Raw genomic sequence first — 20,334 nt, 5'->3', positions numbered from 1 at the left:
TATGCCTTTGTAATATTAAACTATTCTATTTTCCATAATTTGCATACGCCTTTTTAGAGTCATTGCCCTTCAAAGTCCCACCAGAGAGTCTTCTTTTTTTTTGTATTTGTTCCTGTATTACAGTTGTGAGCACTAGATGATTAAAATTAAAAATGTAAGGGGCCACCGCTGACTTGTTCTGAAGGTGCAGGCTCTGAGCCATCATCCTTTTTCTCACTACTTGTCTCGGGAACAAGTACATGTATACACTGCACTAGGGCAGTTATTGCACAGGTGATGGATTTAGGACCCGGATATAGGCTCCACAGCACAAGGGCCCAGATTCTCAAAGGCGTTATGACGGCGCAACACCATTTGCGCCGTTGTAAGTCCTAATCTGGCCCCGGGTATCTATACGACTGATTCTTAGAATCAGTTACGCATAGATACCCATTAGATCTGACAGGCGTAAGGCTCTTACGCTGTCAGATTTTAAATGCAATTTTTTTTCCCGCCGCTAGGTGTTGCATCGTCGTTTTCCCCGTCGTCTATTCAAATTAGGTATTTACGCGAGATTCCCGAACATATGCTCGGTCGACGCCGAGAATTTATGACGTTTCCGTAGCTTAAGCGACGCGTAAAGTTGCCCCTGCTATTATGAGGGGCAACCAACGTTAAGTATGGCCGTCGTTCCCGCGTCGAAATTTGAAAAAATTACGTTGTTTGCGCAAGTCGTCCGTGAATGGCGCTGGACGCCATTTACGTTAACGTTGAAACCAATGACGTCCATGCGACGTCATTTAGCGCAAAGCACGTCGGGAAATTTTATGGACCGCACATGCGCAGTACGATCGGCGCGGGAACGCGCCTAATTTAAATGATCCACGCCCCCTACCTGGATCATTTGAATTAGGCGGGCTTGCGCCGAAGAATTTAAGCTACGCCGCCGCAACTTTACAGGCAAGCGCTTTGTGAATCAAGCACTTGCCCGTAAAACTTGCGGCCGCGTAACGTAAATGAGAAACGTTACGCCGCCGCAGTTTAACGCCAGTCTACGAGAATCTGGCCCAAAGTCTTTACTGGCATTGGCAAGTTTCCTCTAAACTACTGAAAGGCAATTCATCTTTTGGACATTCAGAAAAATTTAATGACACAGCTGCAATGCTTTACCCATGTTTTCTTCCAGGCCTCCATGATGTTGTTGTGCTCATTAACAGAACTCTTCCAGTGTGCAAGTTCATTTGACCAGCCAGGGTTTAATGAGCCTGTGTAACAGTAGACAAAGATCTGCTTAGTCAAAACGTTCATGTTCCATCTTCTCACCCATTAGTTGCTATATCAAACCATTAAATCCTATAAAATTAAATGTTTTGCCCATCAGCAATCTTCCCAAATAGTGGTATCTGATGCCTGATGTTCAGTACTGCAATGACCACTAGGTGGCATCACTGACTAATAAGGGAGCCAGTCCTACTGATGAAGACTGTTCACTCTACAAAGAAAATATTAAAAGTCTGAAGGCGGTCAAAGAGCGGGGAGGATAAACTTCTGCTCAATTGCACATTCAATCCAAGTGGAAGTGGACTAGGTAAAACTAGGTACCTGCTTCCCCCCAAAAATTAAATTTGCCAAATGTGTTAGAGGAGGGGGCGGGGGAGGACATAAAGTGAAACTTCGCCCTTTTGGGTGAAGATCCACTTTAAGATTTCTGCTAACTGGCAGAACGGTTACACAGTTAGGCCTCATGTACTGATGTATGAGCATCAGACATTCCTGGCAGGAAAATTGTAAGGATGGGCTGTATATCACTTGTGCCTATTTGCGAGTATGCCCACACACAGCATAAAAATTCTTCTAACTTTATTTTAATGAAGGAAGTATGGCATATGCGCATATTCATGCAAAAATACTGACTGGCAATTCAGATTTTTTTTTTTTTTTACTGAACTATATGCAGCGCATGTCTACGCGCTTGTGTGTGAAGCAACATTGAAAACAATGGGCTGCATTTAGATCTGTAAAAAAAAAAAAAAAAAAAAAAACACTTGTACAGGTGCATCTGAAAAAATTATCAGAAAGTTAATATATTTCAGTAATTCTATTCAAAAAGTAAAACTCTTATTATATAGATTTATTACAAATAGACGGATATATTTTAAGCATTTTTCTTTTAGGCCAGGTTCACACCTATGCGAATTGAGTGTGCTTTTCTCCGCATTCAATTCGCATAGCAGGAGAATGTGACTGGCTATGGAGCCGGTTCACATATCTCCACAGCAAGTCCGGTGGGGTGTGCCAGAAAACCGCATGCCTTTTGGTGCGTTTCAGGTTTGATTTCAGCCCAAAATTCGGGCTGAAATCGGACCTGAACTGGTGTGCCGCATGCGGGAGAAGTGTGAACCTGGCCTAAATGTTGAGGCTTGTCGAGCACTGCTGTCTCCTATTGAGAGATCGGACGAAAACAGACAGAATGTCCGTTTTCATCAGATCTCACCCGATCCGATATGGACAGGCGGCGACATATCGCCATCCGTCTGATTTTAGCAGATCGGATGTCAGCGGATATGTCACCGCTGACATCAGACGCTCCATAGAAGAGGCATGGAGCAGCCGTTCAGGTCTGCAGAAAAAACTGACAGGCAGACCTGAGCGGTCCGGCAGTGTGAAAGGGGTCTAACATAAGACCAATAAGAAAAAAAAAGAAAAAAAAATACAGAAATGTTGGCTCACTGAAAAGTATGTCCATGTACAGAATAGTATGTACTCAATACTTTGTCGGGGCTACTTTTGCATGAATTATTGCAACAATGTGGCGTGTTATGGAGGCGATTAGCCTGTGACATTGCTGAGCCCAGATTGCTTTGATAGCGGCTTTCAGCTCGTCTGCATTGTTGGGTCTGGTGTCTCATCTTTCTCTTTACAATACCCCACAGATCCGGGGCGGATCGTCCATTAAGAGCACACGGCCACTGCCCCCTCTCCCCAGCCACCCCCTTTATGACTAATGGATAGATTCATGCATAGTATGAATTTATCCATGGCCACTGCCACCCCCTATTCAGGCATCCGGCCCCTTTTCGGACACTGGGCGCCTGAATTCCAACGGCGGGGGTGTTTTTTTTTTTTTAAGCACCCAATTAGCGTCATAGGCTCTAATAGGCTTCAAAAAAGGTGGATTCGTGGCACAGAGCATTGCGCTCGGAGTCCACCCAGATGTGTTTGAAAAGCAAATTAATATTTGCTTTTCTAACACTGAACCGCCTCTCCACCAATCAGGTAGTGTGGGTCTAATACCCGTCACCTGATTGGCTGAAGGCACAGGCGCCCCAATTAAATGCCTAGCAGACCGAAGAAGAGAGGAGGGGGAAGCATGGCGGACATAGGAGCCCCATTGAACCGCCTCTCCACCAATCAGGTAGCGCAGGTCTAATACCCATAACCTGATTGGCTGAAGGCACAGTCGCCCGATTGAATGCCTAGCAGACCGAAGAAGAGAGGAGGGGGAAGCATGGAAGACACAGGAGTCCCACAGCTGCCTAACCCATCACCAAGATGGGGTAACTGCCGGCCAGACAGCGGGTGGGGTCACAGTGGCGGAATTTGATGGACACAAGTGGCGGCATTTGGACACGGGTGGCTGCATATGATGGGCACAAGTGGCTGCAAAAAAGACCATTTTCAATTCTATCCAAAAGTTTTTTTTCTCATTAGAAGCTTGATGGTGAGTTCAGATTGAGCAATTTGATTGCTATATAAAGATGTTTAGAATTTAGTGTGATAGGCCGATATTAAATTTGCTAGAAATCACACTCATTCATCACCACAGCACTGCTGTTACTAGTCTGAGCAATGCAGGTATGACACATTTAAGTACAGAGGGAAGATGTAGTTAACTCCTAGCTATTAAACATGGGGCTTGACTAATTGCTTTATTGAGTGGCTATGTTATAGTATGCCCAAGGCAGGAGTGATGAAGTGGAATTGCTGACAGAAGCAGAAAGGCTAAGCCTAAGTAAAATTACAAGTAAAACCATGCTAACTCCAGTGTTTCTAGTAGGGTGATAACAAATGAGCATTCCTTGCTATCCTTTGTCACCAGTAGTATGCATGTTCAGTGGCCTCTTTAATATGCTACGTATAGCCAAGACTTTTATAAATTCTTGGTTTATTTTTTTGCTGTTGTGTCCCATTAGGGAGATTTACTTCCTAGGAGACAGCAGAATGAGGAAGTCTATCCAAAGTGAGGGGGGTTCTCCTTTTAGACAGTTATCTTCATTGGAATATTGAAATAGGGTAAATACCAGAAAAGTAGCAGGTCAGTAAAGACTGGCACATAGCAGATAGCTATTTGGCGTCACTCAGGCCCGCTTCTAAGATGGCAAATATCTGACAAGTAATAGACCGTCTTTTTCCTGACTTGCTATTGGTGAGCTGGCATCTACAAACTGAGTCTGCAGTGCCTCCATTGTTACAACTGCATTAAGACCCCCAGATGTTGTGTAGGATGGACTTGTTTTCTCTTATCTTTTATTCTGGTCACAACTGAAAAATTTTGTATTTCCCCATTCTTATCTTTCTTGCCCTCTGACAGTGGTTCTTAGCCTTCTAACCTCTATCCAAAACTAAGATTTTAGCCAGCCACACATGGATTGAAAGTCGCCTGAATCAGCTTGGACTGGACGAATTTTGATCTATGTATGGACAGTTAGGTTGTACGGAAGTCGATCAACCACCTTGTCGGATTTTCCCTGCTTGATCAGCTCCACCGGCTTTAGCCGGCAGCACTAAATCAGTGTATTCTGACAGCGGGGAAGTCTCACCACTGTCAGAATAAAATAGCACAGCAGGGAGGATTCCTCCATCCACAAAGTGTGTGGATGGGGGAAAATCGAGTAATATTTTTTCATGCCACCCGCTGGTTGACATAAGGAAATTACAGACTTGTATAAAGCCATGCGAGGTACATCAGGAGAATGCCCTTGGTTGTTAAAGGCCGGTGGGGAGGGGGGGAGGAGGCGGATTATGGAGAATTGGGAGGAGGGGTAGGAAAGGAGACATAAGGTTGCCTGAATAGCGCACCAAGTTGAACTATGAAACAGGGGGCTTAAGGAGGCTGGACAGAGTCTAGGTGGGAGTCACAACAAGGTAGAGATTGGAGTTCGTGCACAGTTGAGAAGTTTAAGTAGCACCCAAAGTGGGGTGTCATTCGGTGCATGGAGTAGGGTAAGTTGGGAGATTTGGGCTGCCAGGTAGTATTTTGCAAGGTTGGGGACCCCTAAACCACTCCATAGCCTATGTGTAAAGAGGATGGAGTGAGCAATTCTGGGGCGCCTGTGGGCCCAAATGAATAATAACATTCTGTTCTGCAGTAGAAAGTGGGAACGTAGATGGGCAGATTGTGAAAGTAGTATAGTATTTTGGGTAGAATTGTACTAACCAAGAAAAAGTAGGGAATTACCATGGCTGCATGAGAGATGTTAAGGTGTATAATAAGGAGTAATAATTGGCTTTGAAGAGAGTGGTTCCGTGCCAGTGTAATGCCTAAATAGAGCAGTGAGGAAGTAGCCCAACGGTATGGGAAGCACGATTGGAGACAGGATACAATCGGCGGAATGAGCGCGATATTCATCGCCGTCTTGTGAGGGTTGATTTGGAGGACTGAGATAGTTAAAAATTGTGTCAAGGGTTTTGTGTAGGATTGGCAATGTAATTAGGGCATTTGTCTAAGTCGGGAGAGCTTCATCCGCGAAAACAAAGATTTTGTGGTGCATTCTGGCATATTCGATCCCTGAAAAAGTTAGGGTCAAAGGGGTTGTAAACCCTTCTTTTAAAAAATAAAATATCATACTTTCTTCCACTGTGCAGTTCATTTTGCACAGAGTGGCCCTGATCCTCCTCTTTTGGGGTCCCCCCGACAGCGCTCGCAACTCCTCCTCGCATCGGTAAACCCCCTAGGAGGGTGTGCTCCAGAGTCCAGCATTTGCGTTCATAGACACAGAATGCCAGACTTGGCCCCGAAACCCGCGTCATTGGATTTGATTGCAGCGGGAGCCAATTGCTGCGCTATCAATCTATCCAATCAAGAGCAGAGAACCCCCCCCAGGGAGAGGGGTAAAGCGCATTCAGACATGAATAGCAATGCATCAACAGCACACACTAAGCTGAATTTACCCAGTCAAGGAATACACAACACTACCTCTTTTCTAGCAGGGATGGTTACAGCCCAACACCTAAAAAGCACACTGTGCTGGACTAAAATCATCTGCAAACTGTGTCATGATACGCACTGTAATAAGTGTGGATTTGTGAAATAAATATTTTATACTAATAAACACAATATAAAGCATCAGTTAAACGTGTAAGATTAAAACATAATTGATCAGAAACGTATAGTTTATGTTGTTTATCCCAACATCCTAACTCCTCAGCCTAAAACAAACTATACGTTTCTGATAAATTATGTTTTAATCTTACAAGTTTAACCAATACTTTATGTGTTTATTAGTATAAATTATTTATTTTGCAAAAATAAACAATTATTACAGTGCGTACCATGATGGCCAGTGTCATTATGGTGCACACATTCGGGTATTTACCTGTAACTCTAATAAACACTTTTGAAGACTTGAGTCCAGCTGTTGAATGGATGGTACATCGATACTCTGCATCCTTGATGGCAATGTCTCTCACCCAGCTAAGTATGTGCACGTTCCCATCAGGTAGTGGAAGCAATGCATCTTTTGCACAACTCTCCATTTTAACTTCCTCCTTCTCCCATGTAAAATGGACGTCTCTTGGACCTGAAGGGAACTACAGCTGTAATATGAACAAGAGAAAAAGCATGCACAAACAGATAATGAACTCGAAAATGCAATCCTCCCTGAAGAAAGCAAAGGGTCAGAATGCATGAGCAGAACTATCACCAATGGAACATCACGAGAGGAGCCCAGCTTATTGGTTACTCATTTGATAACTGGCAGATATTAACTCATTCATTGTTTACTGGTAGATCATATCAATAGATCACTTACATTTGCTCTTTATTTTTAGATTCTAAATTAGTTCATATTTCTCTGGTGGATACGCAGCAGAAAGTGGAATCGCTCCAATACAAGGTTTCCCCCTTTTCCATTACAAAGTCAAACACTGCTGCATTTTCTGTATGCCAAGAAATAAAGGTTCTTTGGCATTGATCATAGCAGGTTGATGGAGTTACAACTGCAGTCCAAAATGTTTTATATAGGGGAAAGTGATCAACGTTATACAAATGTTACATTGGGGTTGATTTACTAAAGCCAAATCTACTTTGCACTACAAATGCACTTGGAAGTGCAGTCGCTTTAGATCTGAGGGGAAGATCTGAAATGAGGGGAAGCTCTGCTGATTTTATCATCCAATCATGTACAAAACAAAAATGCTGTTTTTATTTTCCTTGCATGTCCCTCTCAGATCTACAGCGACTGCACTTCCAAGTACACTTGTAGTGCAAAGTGGATTTGCCTTTAGTAAATAAACCCCATTGTGTGTTTAGGCCTTTATTGTATATGGGACAGCCCTCTAGTTCATTTCATGTGGCTCTGCTTGGCTGAAATTGGTTGACAAATTTCAAACTTTATAAGTACAAGCAACAATCCTAATTCTAGTATTGCTTGTGATAAGTCGGGCCATTTCTGATCTTCAAGAATGAGATACTTGTCATTTATAAACTGTACAGGAGGACTACAATTTCTTGGAAAATCTGCCTTCAAATGGGCATAGTTTCTTACTCTTCTATGTAGAGAAAAGGGGGAGCAAGACACCATGCACATGCTGCGGTCACTGTCTGCTGAGAATATGCGACTTGAGAAAACATGATGGAAGATAGGCAGATATTCACACAGTACATGTCTACTCTTCATAGGGAGATATGCCCGCAAAGTGACCATGAAACCTCAGAAGGTTACACGTGCATGCATGCCCTTGACTACTTGGTGCACTACCACAACAATGTTGTTTTTGAAAGGGAAACGGTGTTGGCAATGGTAAGCAAAGGCAGGAACAAGAACGTGGGAAAAGCTTTGTAGCCTGCCTTACTGATTTCTTCCAAGTGCCACTAGCTTGTTGGATCAGCATGGACTAACTTTCACATGTCTATGGATAGCTTTATAGTAACTCGCTGTCAATAAAAGTGTATCGATTAAATCTGAACGATAGAGAACACTTTCTATGTTAGCCAACAGATAAAAAAAATCAGTTTCCACAAAGACTTTTAGCTGGAAGAATGAAACGTAATATTTCAAAGGCCTATTTTCTCCTGGAAATACTAACGATGAACAAAAATGTATGTACAAATACCAACCTGTGTACAGTACCTGAGCCATCTGTATTTAAATTATTATTTTTCATTATAAAATGTATGCTCATTTGAAAGTAAACTAAATGGCAAAACTTGTTTTACTTTGAAAAAAAAAAAAAAAAGTATGAGTTATAACACCTGCCAGTTTAATTTCTGTCCCTTACCACAACAGGAATTGAGAATAAATCCCTCCAAAGTGGGGGAAATCCATGGATATCAACAGAACTAGTGGAAAAATTCCCCTCCATTTCAGTTCTGGTGACAACTCAACTTTTTCTGTAATTTTTACCCTCTGTGATACTGGCAAAGTACAAAATATATAGAGAGGAGGGTTCTCTTTATTGAGGACAGACAGCGATACAAGCCTCTGATAGGCATGCTAATCCGCCTTCACTATATCCTAAACTAAAAAACTTGTTGCCTTTCGTTATTCTTGAAGATTGAGGGCTATTGGGTTTTAGGCCAATGTCTTTGCTGTCAATGTATATGTTTATGTATTTTTTTTTAGCTGTGTGGCCTCAATGTGAGAATTGCCATAACATCCCTTAGGCTGGGTTCACACTACTACACTACTTTGATCCTACTTTGCTCTGCTACATTGGTCCTACATTTATCCTACATTGGTCCTACATCCATCCTACTTTCATGAACAGGATACTACTTTGATCCGACTTTGTGATAGTCTGACTTGTTCTTTGACCAATCAAAACAATCCCAGAGTGAGATAAATTCCTTTTACTGCTGCTGTAATCACAAGTAGGATGTCAAAAGTCGGATGGTTAGGACAAGGCTCCTACTTTGGTCCGACTTCAATGATATTCAATGGGCTGAAGTAGGATCAATGTAGGACCAAAGTAGTACAGGGAGCATTTTCAAAGTCGGACCGACTTGTGTAGGACCAGTTAAGACAGCTCTCATAGGGAAACATTGATTTTCACACGTCATGCTACATGAGCTCCCAATGTAGGACTGTTGTCGGACAAGTGTGAACCCAGCCTTACTCTTGTTACACAGATCTACAAGACCTTACCTTTATGCCATCATTTTAAAAGGAGATGGGACACAGCTGATGACCTTTTTTACAGCTTTTCTTTTGCACTTTGCAACGAGATGGAAACCCATCAGGGTTAGCACTGCATGTTAAGCCTGGTACACACGATAAGACTATCGGACCCGTTTTTTTTTTCCATGCTAGTCTCATATTAAAAACTAAAAGGTTACTAGAGTTACGAAAATTCTCATAAAACGGAATACAACTTCCCGTGATAATATAACATAATATGTGTTGTATTGTTTTGTAATGTATTCTTTCGTTTCCAAGCATGCAGTCTTGGTCACTCAATTTTTTAGAAACAAATCTTGTACTGATTAACCACTTGTCGAATGCGCTATAGCCGAAAGATGGCTACAGTGCAGTCATCCAATTCTGGGAGGGAGTCTATTGATGTCCTCCCAGGACCCCACCCCCTGCGTGTGCTCTGTGATCGCGGTGTCTTTTGGACATGGCTGATCACAGATTAAGGTAAAGGGCCAATCACAGTGGCCTTTACCATGTGATCAGCTATTTCCAATCAGAGCTGATCCCATGTAAACAAATGTTGGTATTCGGCATTTCCTTTCCTCGGCGCTGTCACTGTGTGATAAAAGGAAAGCCATGATAACTGGCTATCCTGTGACAGCACACATTTACACAGATCATCAGTGCAGCCTCAGTGTGACAGCGCTGAAAGCTGAAAATTAACCTGAGCAGGAAGGGGGTGAAAGTGCCTAGTAGGCAAGTTTTGGTATCATACAAGAAAAAAAGTTCATGTTTGTCCCTTCAGGTAATTTCACATGAACTGTCGCGATTGGATCTCGAAAGCCGCGTATCGGACAATTGCTCCAATAGCTGCATTTTTGGTCAAATTTTCTCATGTGTACTAGGCATTATAGTGCTGTCCACCGCAGGTTGCACATACAGAAGCAAACTAATGCTGTAGTCATGGAAGACAATGTAAAACTCCATTCAGAGATTTAGTATAGCTCAGGGCAACCCATTTACCTGTACAAAGTAATCTGGACAAGCCAGACTGTTGACAGATTTAGCATGAGAATGAAAGGTTCTGTGCATGTGTACAATACATTTTAGCAACGTGACACCTTGAGAAAATCCCTTTGTTTGCTCAAAGCACACAACTCTCGAAGACATTTTCAACAGCAAGTGAAAAAGAATGGCACTTTTGTAGCATAATTCACATTTACTTACATGTGTTGCTCCATTTTTGGATGCTTAAGATTAAAGAATGCAAAAAAAAGATCACATTATAAGTTATACATTCTTAAACGTAGGGTTGGAATTTTCAGTAGAACTACATGAAGCAATAAAGCATTGTACACTTTTGAGTTTTTTTTGTTTTTTTTTGCGGTCTTTGCCATGCAGCATGTTTTGTTCCACTCCATTTTAACCTCTCTAATTCTTCTACACAAGTCAAAGTGAAGAACACTTGGCATTCACATTCGTATTGTTGTTCTTTTTCTCCTGAAAGCATGTACAGTACACTGCTTGTGTAACTTGTGTCCTGCTGCTGGCAAATGGTTGTGAAACATTTTTTAAATATCTAGAATGAAGGTTTAAAAAAATCTAACTGGATTATTGTAGAGCAGTAATAAAAAAAAGCTGAAGTCCAGGCAAACATTAATAACCGACATTGACTGTGCAAATTTATTTTCTGCAACCAGGGGTTGCAAGAAAGAAATTTGCACGATTTCCCTATCAACACAGACAGTGCCGACAGGGGAATCCCTCCTGCTGATCAATTGTCTGCTCCCAACAGGCTGGTTCTACCCAAGTTGATTGAGCAATCAACTTGGTATATTCACCCTGCCCACTTGTGGTTCGAGTCTCGGCCAGTTCCTTCTGAACTGGCCAAGATTCAAACCGTCTATGGCCAGCCTAAGTCTTTGAAATGGCAGAGGAAAACCAACTGTAACAATAGGCAAATCAACCTAGTGTATTTAAAAAAAATTAAGCTACATGCCTTATAAAAAAAGTCAGTAATGCACCAATAATGTGCCAGAGAGAATATCCCTTTAAAACTGCCTTGCAACTCTGATAAGCACAGATCACAGGTAGGACATATGACAAACTTAAAGGCTTCCATCCAAAACTGGAAACAGGTGATTGATGCACAGAACTTCCCAAATTCTTTATGGTACAGAAATACTCTGCAGTGGGATCGGGAACACTAGTGCAAGAAGGCAGTTTGAGAAAGAGGAGTCCACCCTGGAAAAGCTTTGAATAGCAACACAATGCCACTTGGGAGTGGATGCTGCTGCCTTTTCTTGAGAGGTCCATTTACTAGCTTAGAGCAGCTTTCTGCTTGCAAGGATCTAGAGACTGCCCCTCAATGCTGACCACAGGAAAGGAAAGTCAAGCATCATCCTGGACATTTTATCATGCACCACTCTAAAACTGTCCATAAATGGATCAAATCTTGGCTGGTTCAGCAGAAACCAGCTTAAATTCAATCCATCTATGGGCAAGCTGGTTGTAATGAAGTCGACCCATCGATCAACTTCAGTACAACCAGCCTGACATATTTTATGCATACGATCACTGCCAGCGGCTATAGCAGCCAGTAGTAATTGTGTTCTGCCAGCAGGCTCCCCCGCCCCCCCCCCCAGCAGAATACACAGCGCTGTGGGATTGATTCCCCCATCAACACTGACTGTGTTGAAGAGATAATCAAGCAATATACCCCCCCATGATGGAAGGAAGGAAAATTGTATAATCTTTGGCCTGCATAAAGTGGTTGGGAGTATATTTTTTGCTTTCACAGAATACAGTATTGTCATTTTTCATGCAGTATTCCTGTGCATAAGGCATTTGTAAAATATTTGTGTCCTTGCTACATATCAGATTGTGCATCAATTACCTGTTTTCAGTTTTGGTTGTAGACCTTTGTGTACATCTGATGTCCTACCTGCAGTGGGTCATTGTCACTGATCACAAGGCCATTATAAGATTAAGAACATACCTATGGTGACCCTTGCTAGGGCAGTATGGAGAAAGGCTAAAAAGCTAGCGGGATGTAGGGATACTCCCTTACAGATCCCTATGTGGAATAATCGTTCTTTAGAACATTTGAATGCATTTCCGAATAGTGAATTTTGAAGACTGAAAGGAATATGACAGAACACTGCATTCATTTGAATAAGTCAGCAATATGATATACCCCATACGTTTTTTTTTTTTTATATAAAGATTTACAGTTAAGACATATGGTGCAGGTCCAATCTGGTCAGCAAGATCCTAAAAATATCCATTTATAGGAATATTGTATAGAATGGGACGAATGACCTCATCTGATTATATAAGATGCCATCAGCCAAAGGCAGACTTTGTACATTTGATGTGGAATTTTCCTGAAATTGCTGAATATTGGAGACAGGTAATAGCTAAAACTATCTTTTATTACCCACATACAAGTGCCATATACACTAGAAGTATGTTAATTAAGATTATTGGATGTGGAAGAATGGTCAGGGTATAGTAGGATTATGCTACAAGAAACATTCTTAGCACGTAAAACAAATAGCCTTAGGATGGATGCAATTATTAGCTCCATCAACAGACCAATGCATCAGAGAAGTTAATCAGATATTACCGTATGAACATAGAGGGGCGTCTAAGAAGCATTATGAAATATGTGGTGCCCGGATATGAAGGAAATGTAAAGTGAATTATTAGAAACAAATGGAAGATGAATGTAAAGTTAATTATTTGGAGCATGACGTCAACCTGTGGGTGAACTAAAGGGTAATAATGCTGAAATTATATTAAGCTTGCAATGAAAGTGTAGGAAGGAGGAATTAGTATGAAATGATATACAGTGGCAAAAAATGTTTTTTGATCCCCTGCAGATTTTGTAAGTTTGCCCACTAACAAAGAAATAGGGTTTATAATTTTTTTATCATCGGTGTATTTTAAAATGATAGACACAGAATATCAACTAAAAATCCAGGACAAAAACAAGATACAAATGTTATAAATTGAGTTTCAGTTCAGTGAGTAAAATAAGTATTTGATCCCCTACCACCCAACAATAGTTCTGGCTCCCACAGACTGGTTGCTGTGCAGTGCAACACCATTGCAACAGAGCGGGTAAGTGTTACATGTCTGTTATTTTTTTTAAACAAGACTTTACAATCACTTTAAGGATTTAGAGAATATTTGTACAGAAGAGTGGAAATCCCTCCTCAGATGTGTGCAAACCTGGTCACCAACTACAATAAACATCTTACCTCTGTGCTTGGCAACAAGGTTTTCTCCACCAAGTACCAAGTCGTGTTTTGCTTGGGAATCAAATACTTGCTGAACTGTAACTCAATTTGTATCCTGTTTTTTTCTGGATCTTTGGATAATATTCTGTCTCTCATTTAAAGTACAGCTATGATGAAAATTATAGTCCCTTCATTTCATTGTAAGTAATCAAACTTACAAAATATGCAGGAGATCAAATAATTATTTTCTCCACCGCATATTGGAAATATATACATACAGTGCCTTTGCGAAAGTATTCGGCACCCTTGAACTTTGCGAACTTTTGCCACATTTCAGGCTTCAAACATAAAGATATAAAACTGTATTTTTTTTTTTTTTTGAAGAATCAACAACAAGTGGGACACAATCATGAAGTGGAACACAATTTATTGGATATTTCAAACTTTTTTAACAAATAAAAAACTGAAAAATTGGGCGTGCAAAATTATTCAGCCCCTTTACTTTCAGTGCAGCAAACTCTCTCCAGAAGTTCAGTGAGGATCTCTGAATGATCCAATGTTGACCTAAATGACTAATGATGATAAATAGAATCCACCTGTGTGTAATCAAGTCTCCGTATAAATGCACCTGCACTGTGATAGTCTCAGAGGTCCGTTTAAAGCGCAGAGAGCATCATGAAGAACAAGTAAAAACACCAGGCAGGTCCGAGATACTGTTGTGGAGAAGTTTAAAGCCAGATTTGGATACAAAAAGATTTCCCAAGCTTTAAACATCCCAAGGAGCACTGTGCAAGCGATAATATTGAAATGGAAGGAGTATCAGACCACTGCAAATCTACGAAGACCTGGCCGTCCCTCTAAACCTTCAGCTCATACAAAGGAGAAGACTGATCAGAGATGCAGCCAAGAGGCCCATGATCACTATGGATGAACTGCAGAGATCTACAGCTGAGGTGGGAGACTCTGTCCATAGGACAACAATCGTATACTGCACAAATCTAGCCTTTATGGAAGAGTGGCAAGAAGAAAGCCATTTCCTAAAGATATCCATAAAAAGTGTCGTTTAAAGTTTGCCACACGCCACCTGGGAGACACACCAAACATGTGGAAGAAGGTGCTCTGGTCAGATGAAACCAAAATCAAACTTTTTGGCAACAATGCAAAACGTCATGTTTGGCGTAAAAGCAACACAGCTCATCACCCTGAACACACCATCCCCACTGTCAAACATGGTGGTGGCAGCATCATGGTTTGGGCCTGCTTTTCTTTAGCAGGGACAGGGAAGATGGTTAAAATTGATGGGAAGATGGATGGAGCCAAATACAGGACCATTCTGGAAGAAAACCTGATGGAGTCTGCAAAAGACCTGAGACTGGGACGGAGATTTGTTCAAGTCAAAGTCCAGACCTGAATCCAATGGAGAATCTGTGGAAAGAACTGAAAACTGCTGTTCACAAACGCTCTCCATCCAACCTCACTGAGCTCGAGCTGTTTTGCAAGGAGGAATGGGCAAAAATTTCAGTCTCTCGACGTGCAAAACTGATAGAGACATACCCCAAGCGACTTACAGTTGTAATCGCAGCAAAAGGTGGCGCTACAAAGTATTAACTTAAGGGGGCTGAATAATTTTGCACGCCCAATTTTTTAGTTTTTTTATTTGTTAAAAAAGTTTGAAATATCCAATACATTTCGTTGCACTTCATGATTGTGTCCCACTTGTTGATTCTTCAAAAAAAAAATTACAGGTTTTATGTTTGAAGCCTGAAATGTGGCAAAAGGTCGCAAAGTTCAAGGGGGCCGAATACTTTCGCAAGGCACTGTGTGTGTGATATATATATATATATATATATATATATATATATATATATATATATATAAATGTTAATATTAATTTTTAACCCACTGGTGCCGATATTAGGAAGAAAAAAGCCCTCTTCCTTTAATCACACCAGCTTCTCCACCAGATTCTCCACATCTGAGCTGGTGAATCTGGAGGGGAGATTTCAGTGAAAGGGCTATGAGATCTTCAGATCTCACTTTAATAAACTGTCCGTTTGTGACAAAACGGTCATGTGCTGTGATGAGAAGAGGAGAATAGTTCTCCAGTACTCATCTCAGTATATTAAACTGGCAATGCTCTGGAGATAAGCGGTGATCATCAGGATCTCCGCTTATCACGGTTTATTAAACAGACACGTATAAAGGCTGGCCCAAGGCTAGCCTGTGTTTGTAGGAGGAGTCTGCTGAGTACATAAGCCTCCTCCTCTGTCGGGTCCTGTGTTGGCGCCATTTCAGGTTTCCCACCAACCCGTTTTCCCCAGCTTTCATTCATACTTTTACTCTTTGTACATTTTCTTATTCTTATATTCAGGGTATGCCCTCTTTTCAGGCATACCGACCAGCTAGGCCAAGGCACACCTCAGGCCTTGGTTGACTCTGACTACAACTATATGTGTTTAGCCTGGAATTCAGTTTTAACCAACGTTACTTTTGCACTCATGGTACATTTTTGTAAAAAACACAGTATATCTTTTTTTTTTGCATTTAAAAAGGTTTCTTGCCCTGCAATGCAGTGTAAATATTACAATCTGACCATAGAATCAACTTTACAACTATCAAAACTATGTAATATGCAGACCTACGTATCCTATCAATTTGTATACCATCAGGCAGACCCTAGGCATTACATGCTAGTTGGGAGATCTAACTAGGGATAGATCTAAATAATTATTGCACAATCAGGTTGCAACCTGTGTGGTGAGCTTTACAATGATTAGTCACCTTGAACTTGCTTTCCAAGAAAATGTAGACAGTAAACATGAGTCAAAAAAGGTATTTTCAAGCTGGTATGGCGAAACATTACCTACCTGTAAATCTTTACTGCTGTAGCCAGTCCTTCAGTCTATCAGGGGCCCCACCTTTATATACCTGCTTTAAAGTATATATAAACTCAAGAACTAAAATGTCATCTATTGCACCATACCAGTCATTAAAAAAAGAAAACAAATGCAACTACTGCAGAGTGATAAACTGCAATGTGTTACGTTTTTGGTTTTGAGTTTAGATAAACTTTATTCTGAATATGTTACCAAAATTGTACAATCTGTCCTCTCTTCTGACGGGTGTCTGTCCGAAAGAAATCCTCCATATCCCTGTACCCGAAACTGACAAAGCTTTGGTTCGGTAATGGTAATCTTACTAGCTGAGGCTGCCACATACATATGCAACAACCAGGATTGGGTTGGGTTGGGTGAGTGATGATTTTTCTGCTTTAATTTCTTACACTACTGGATGAGTGATATCCCATGCGTATGTCAAGCCAATCTGGATAGCAGTAAAAGTCAGACAGAAATTCTAGTCAGTCATTCTCCACTCTATATAAAACAAACGTTTTTAGCTTCACATACAGTACACCTTAATGAACCTTGACTGTCTCTGTTTTTATTTATTTTTGACACTTCTTTTGGTGAATGAGTAGGGGTAAAATGTACCTCTACTCATTCACATGGGGGGGGGGGCAGGATCTGGGGGCCCCCTTTGTTAAAGGGGGCTTCCAGATTTCGATAAGACCCCCACTGGCCAGGGTTGTTGGGAAGAGGCCCTTGTCCCCATCAACATTGGGACAAGGTGCTTTTGGCACCATGTGGCCTGGTAAAGTTCTGAAAGAGGGAGGGGGGGTGCTTGCTTGTCCCCCCCTTTTCTAACTTGCTGGGCTGCATGCCTCAGATAAAGGTCTGGTATGGATTTTGGGAGGGACCCCATGCCGTTTTTTGGTGTGGGGTTCCCCTTAAAATCCACACCACAGCCGAAAGGCCTGGTATGGATAGGGTAGGGGAATTCCATGCATTCTTTTGTTTAGATTGAGCTGTCAGTGGGGAAACCCACTGACAGATGATGAGTCATCGGTTCTTAAGGAATCGACGGCCGGCTTTGCGGCCCGCTCCTTAACAACAAACTATTTTTCACACAGAATTCGGATCGGTCAATACATTTTCGGCTGATTGGAATTTGAATCGTTTTGAAAATTTGGAATTTGTTAGAAAATGTATAAACAAAACTAACGATGAATTCTTAAATAGATTCACAAAACAAAATTAGTAACATAACAAATTTAACCAAAACTAAACACATTTTTCTGTTCTGCACATGTCTAATGACAGGAGAAAGAATACAAGAGCTGGCAAAAGCATCTATACACAGGCATTGTTAAACTGGAAAGCAAGAACAACGCCATATTTTACTTTAATGTGCTCACATTAAAAATAAGTACATTCACCTGTACCTTGTGTTCTGAATAGGGGACACTTGGGGTTTACTCACCAGTGGCATGACAGAACAGGTGAAGGGTTCCATGGACATGAACAATCTGGCCCTGGTCACTTAGGAAAGGAGGAAGCAATTTGAGAACATCTGTGTCAGCACTAGACAGGACTTCAGGCTGCATGCTGGATAGTGAAGGATGAATTTCTGAAGCCATAGAGGACACAAAGGAAGTGGCAGAAGAAGGAAAAGGTATGGGAGATGAGGCTGTGTGACAGACAAAGACACAAGAGAAAGAAAGAAAGAAAGAGGGAACTAAGAAAGATCAAAGAAAGTAAAAAGGATGCACAAAAGTAATAAAATGAAAGTTCATGCACTGAACAAAAGTTTGAAATTAGAATAATGGGCACGTGTATATGGGCCAAGGAATGACAAAACCGTAAATTAAAATTCTTAGAATAAAATTATACTTTAATATTAGGGCATCATGAATTTACATTTATACAGAACCGTTATAGAAAAATAAACTTATTTTCAAAGTATAAACAGCAAGAATCACAGTGTGGTTTTGTCCTTTTTTTACAGCTAAACAATATAATACACTGAAAGAATGCCCTTCAATGAGTTTACCGAACATGCTTTCCAGTCCGCATAGCATGTGGATTCTGCAGGTAAATAGTCTCAGTCTCTTAGTCTGCAGTTTCCCTCCAGTGTTTTCACAGATAGGACCAAAAGTCACTGTTGCAAGTCTTATTTTTCCCTTATAGTCCATAGAAATGTCAGCTGATGCCTCCATTTAAGTATTACCAGCGAATAATACAGGGATTTTGGAAATGCTTAAAATACATCCTGTTCCATTATACACAATCTGTTTTGCTGTGTACTGGAATTATTTGCATCTTTCCCAGTGTCAGTAGTCAAGTCCACATTCCAGTTCCTATTGTGACGTATAACAAGTAAAAACAGCTCAGACAGAACAGTGCCCTTTCCCTCACTCCATCACTCTAATACCCAAAAGGTTGAAAAGTAGGACAGCAAAGGTTGTATTCCCTGAGAAAGCAATTCAACTGAAGAAACTAAACTGAAAAGATCCATAGCAAAGCTACAGGCAAATTAACATATATACAGTATTACAAATTTTGTTCTGGAAGTTTCATCTTCAAGTACGAATGAGAATAGCTGTACCCCCATGTGGGCAAAGTACCAGATACTTACCAATTTGATAATAATACAAAATAAAATAAAAAATAACTTCCAATTTGGAATTAAAATTTATAACGTGAAAGAACTTGGTCAGTCTTGTGCAAAGAAAGAAACACAAACTGGAATGGAAAAAAATAAAATAAAAATGGAAAAGATATACAAAACAATTTAGGTATGAACTAGAAACAATAACTATATATCCTTTTATGAAATGGAGTGAAGCAGAACAGCTGGCTGCCAAGTAGCCCTATTACCTCTGGCTCAGTATACATGTCACTTGAAATGAAAGCATTGGTTTCAATCACCGTCTGAGTCGGCGTATTTTATTTCACATTTGACATCAAATGGTTGGTCCGTCTCCTTTTCCTCTGTTGTCTCATCTTCTTTATGAGGGATGTTGCCATTACCACATTCTGCATCGGTCTCATAGCCAGTGTCTGGAGGCGCTTTAACTGTCCCGCTACTCTGGTTCTCAGTACACCCCTTTTCCACCAAGGTTTCCTTCAAACCCTGCTCACAATCTTTCAAGCCCGGAGGACTTTTCTTTTTGCTAGACAGCATAGCAGAGCGGTATTTCAGACAAGTGTCGGGAAGGAACCCTTTGTAGCAATTGTACGTCAACAAGATGAAGAAAAGTAAAAAGAATACTATGACCAGAATTATGAGAAGAGAGCTGTCATTGTTTTTGGTCAAGTACAAGGCCTTTTCCACATTAGGAAGGGAGCTGAATACCTCTTCTGACACATAGACTGTTGGTGTTGTCATTTTGTTGTTTAGGTACGTCACACCCCCAACAGATGTAGTTACTATTGGAGTAGTTGATTTAGATGTTGACGTTTTGGTGGTTGTCTCTTTTCTCGATTTATACAATCGAGTGGTTTCCTTTATTCCTTCCATCCGTGTTGATGGCGGTGGTGTTGTGCTGGTCACGGGAGGTGGTGTCTTCTCAATCTCTATAACGTGTTTGATCACCAACTGGGAAACAACATTATTCATTACAAGCTCTTGTGACCAGCACTTGTAAATGCCTGCGTTGGACTCCGTCACATTGAGTACGATTAGAGCATTGTTCACGATATATTTGGGAGGGGCCATGCTAAAGCTTTCATTATTGAATGTCCACACCACTGAAGCCAGATTAGACTTGTAAGAACATTTCATCTCTATTGTGCTTCCTGCCTTGACAGTGTACTGCTTACTTTCCTGGATCCCTTTATCAGCAGAATCTAAAAAAGTGGGGCATACATCAACATTGATTCTCTTATATTACTCTACAGCTAAAATCAATTAAAACA

At 41.0% G+C, this 20,334-nt stretch overlaps 1 protein-coding gene across 3 annotated transcripts in view; it reads right to left on the bottom strand.

The window, feature by feature from the left end:
- Positions 1-20,334, bottom strand: part of SEMA4D (semaphorin 4D) — a 137,279-nt gene that overhangs the window by 3,698 nt on the left and 113,247 nt on the right. Inside the window, exons 16-18 of one of the 3 annotated variants that reach the window (XM_040355038.1) lie at positions 17,897-18,103; positions 6,576-6,779; positions 1,150-1,244 (exon numbers count right to left, since the gene is read on the bottom strand). In XM_040355038.1, the coding sequence (XP_040210972.1) occupies positions 1,150-1,244; positions 6,576-6,779; positions 17,897-18,103 (506 nt within the window). Of the gene's footprint in view, positions 1-1,149; positions 1,245-6,575; positions 6,780-10,559; positions 10,583-17,896; positions 18,104-18,280; positions 20,266-20,334 lie in introns of those variants that run through there. The other 2 variants (XM_040355046.1, XM_040355027.1) reach the window with 2 other exon arrangements.

Source organism: Rana temporaria, chromosome 1, assembly GCF_905171775.1.
Source record: "Rana temporaria chromosome 1, aRanTem1.1, whole genome shotgun sequence".
Lineage (NCBI taxonomy): Eukaryota > Metazoa > Chordata > Amphibia > Anura > Ranidae > Rana > Rana temporaria.
This window is presented reverse-complemented; position numbering and strand designations above follow the sequence as displayed.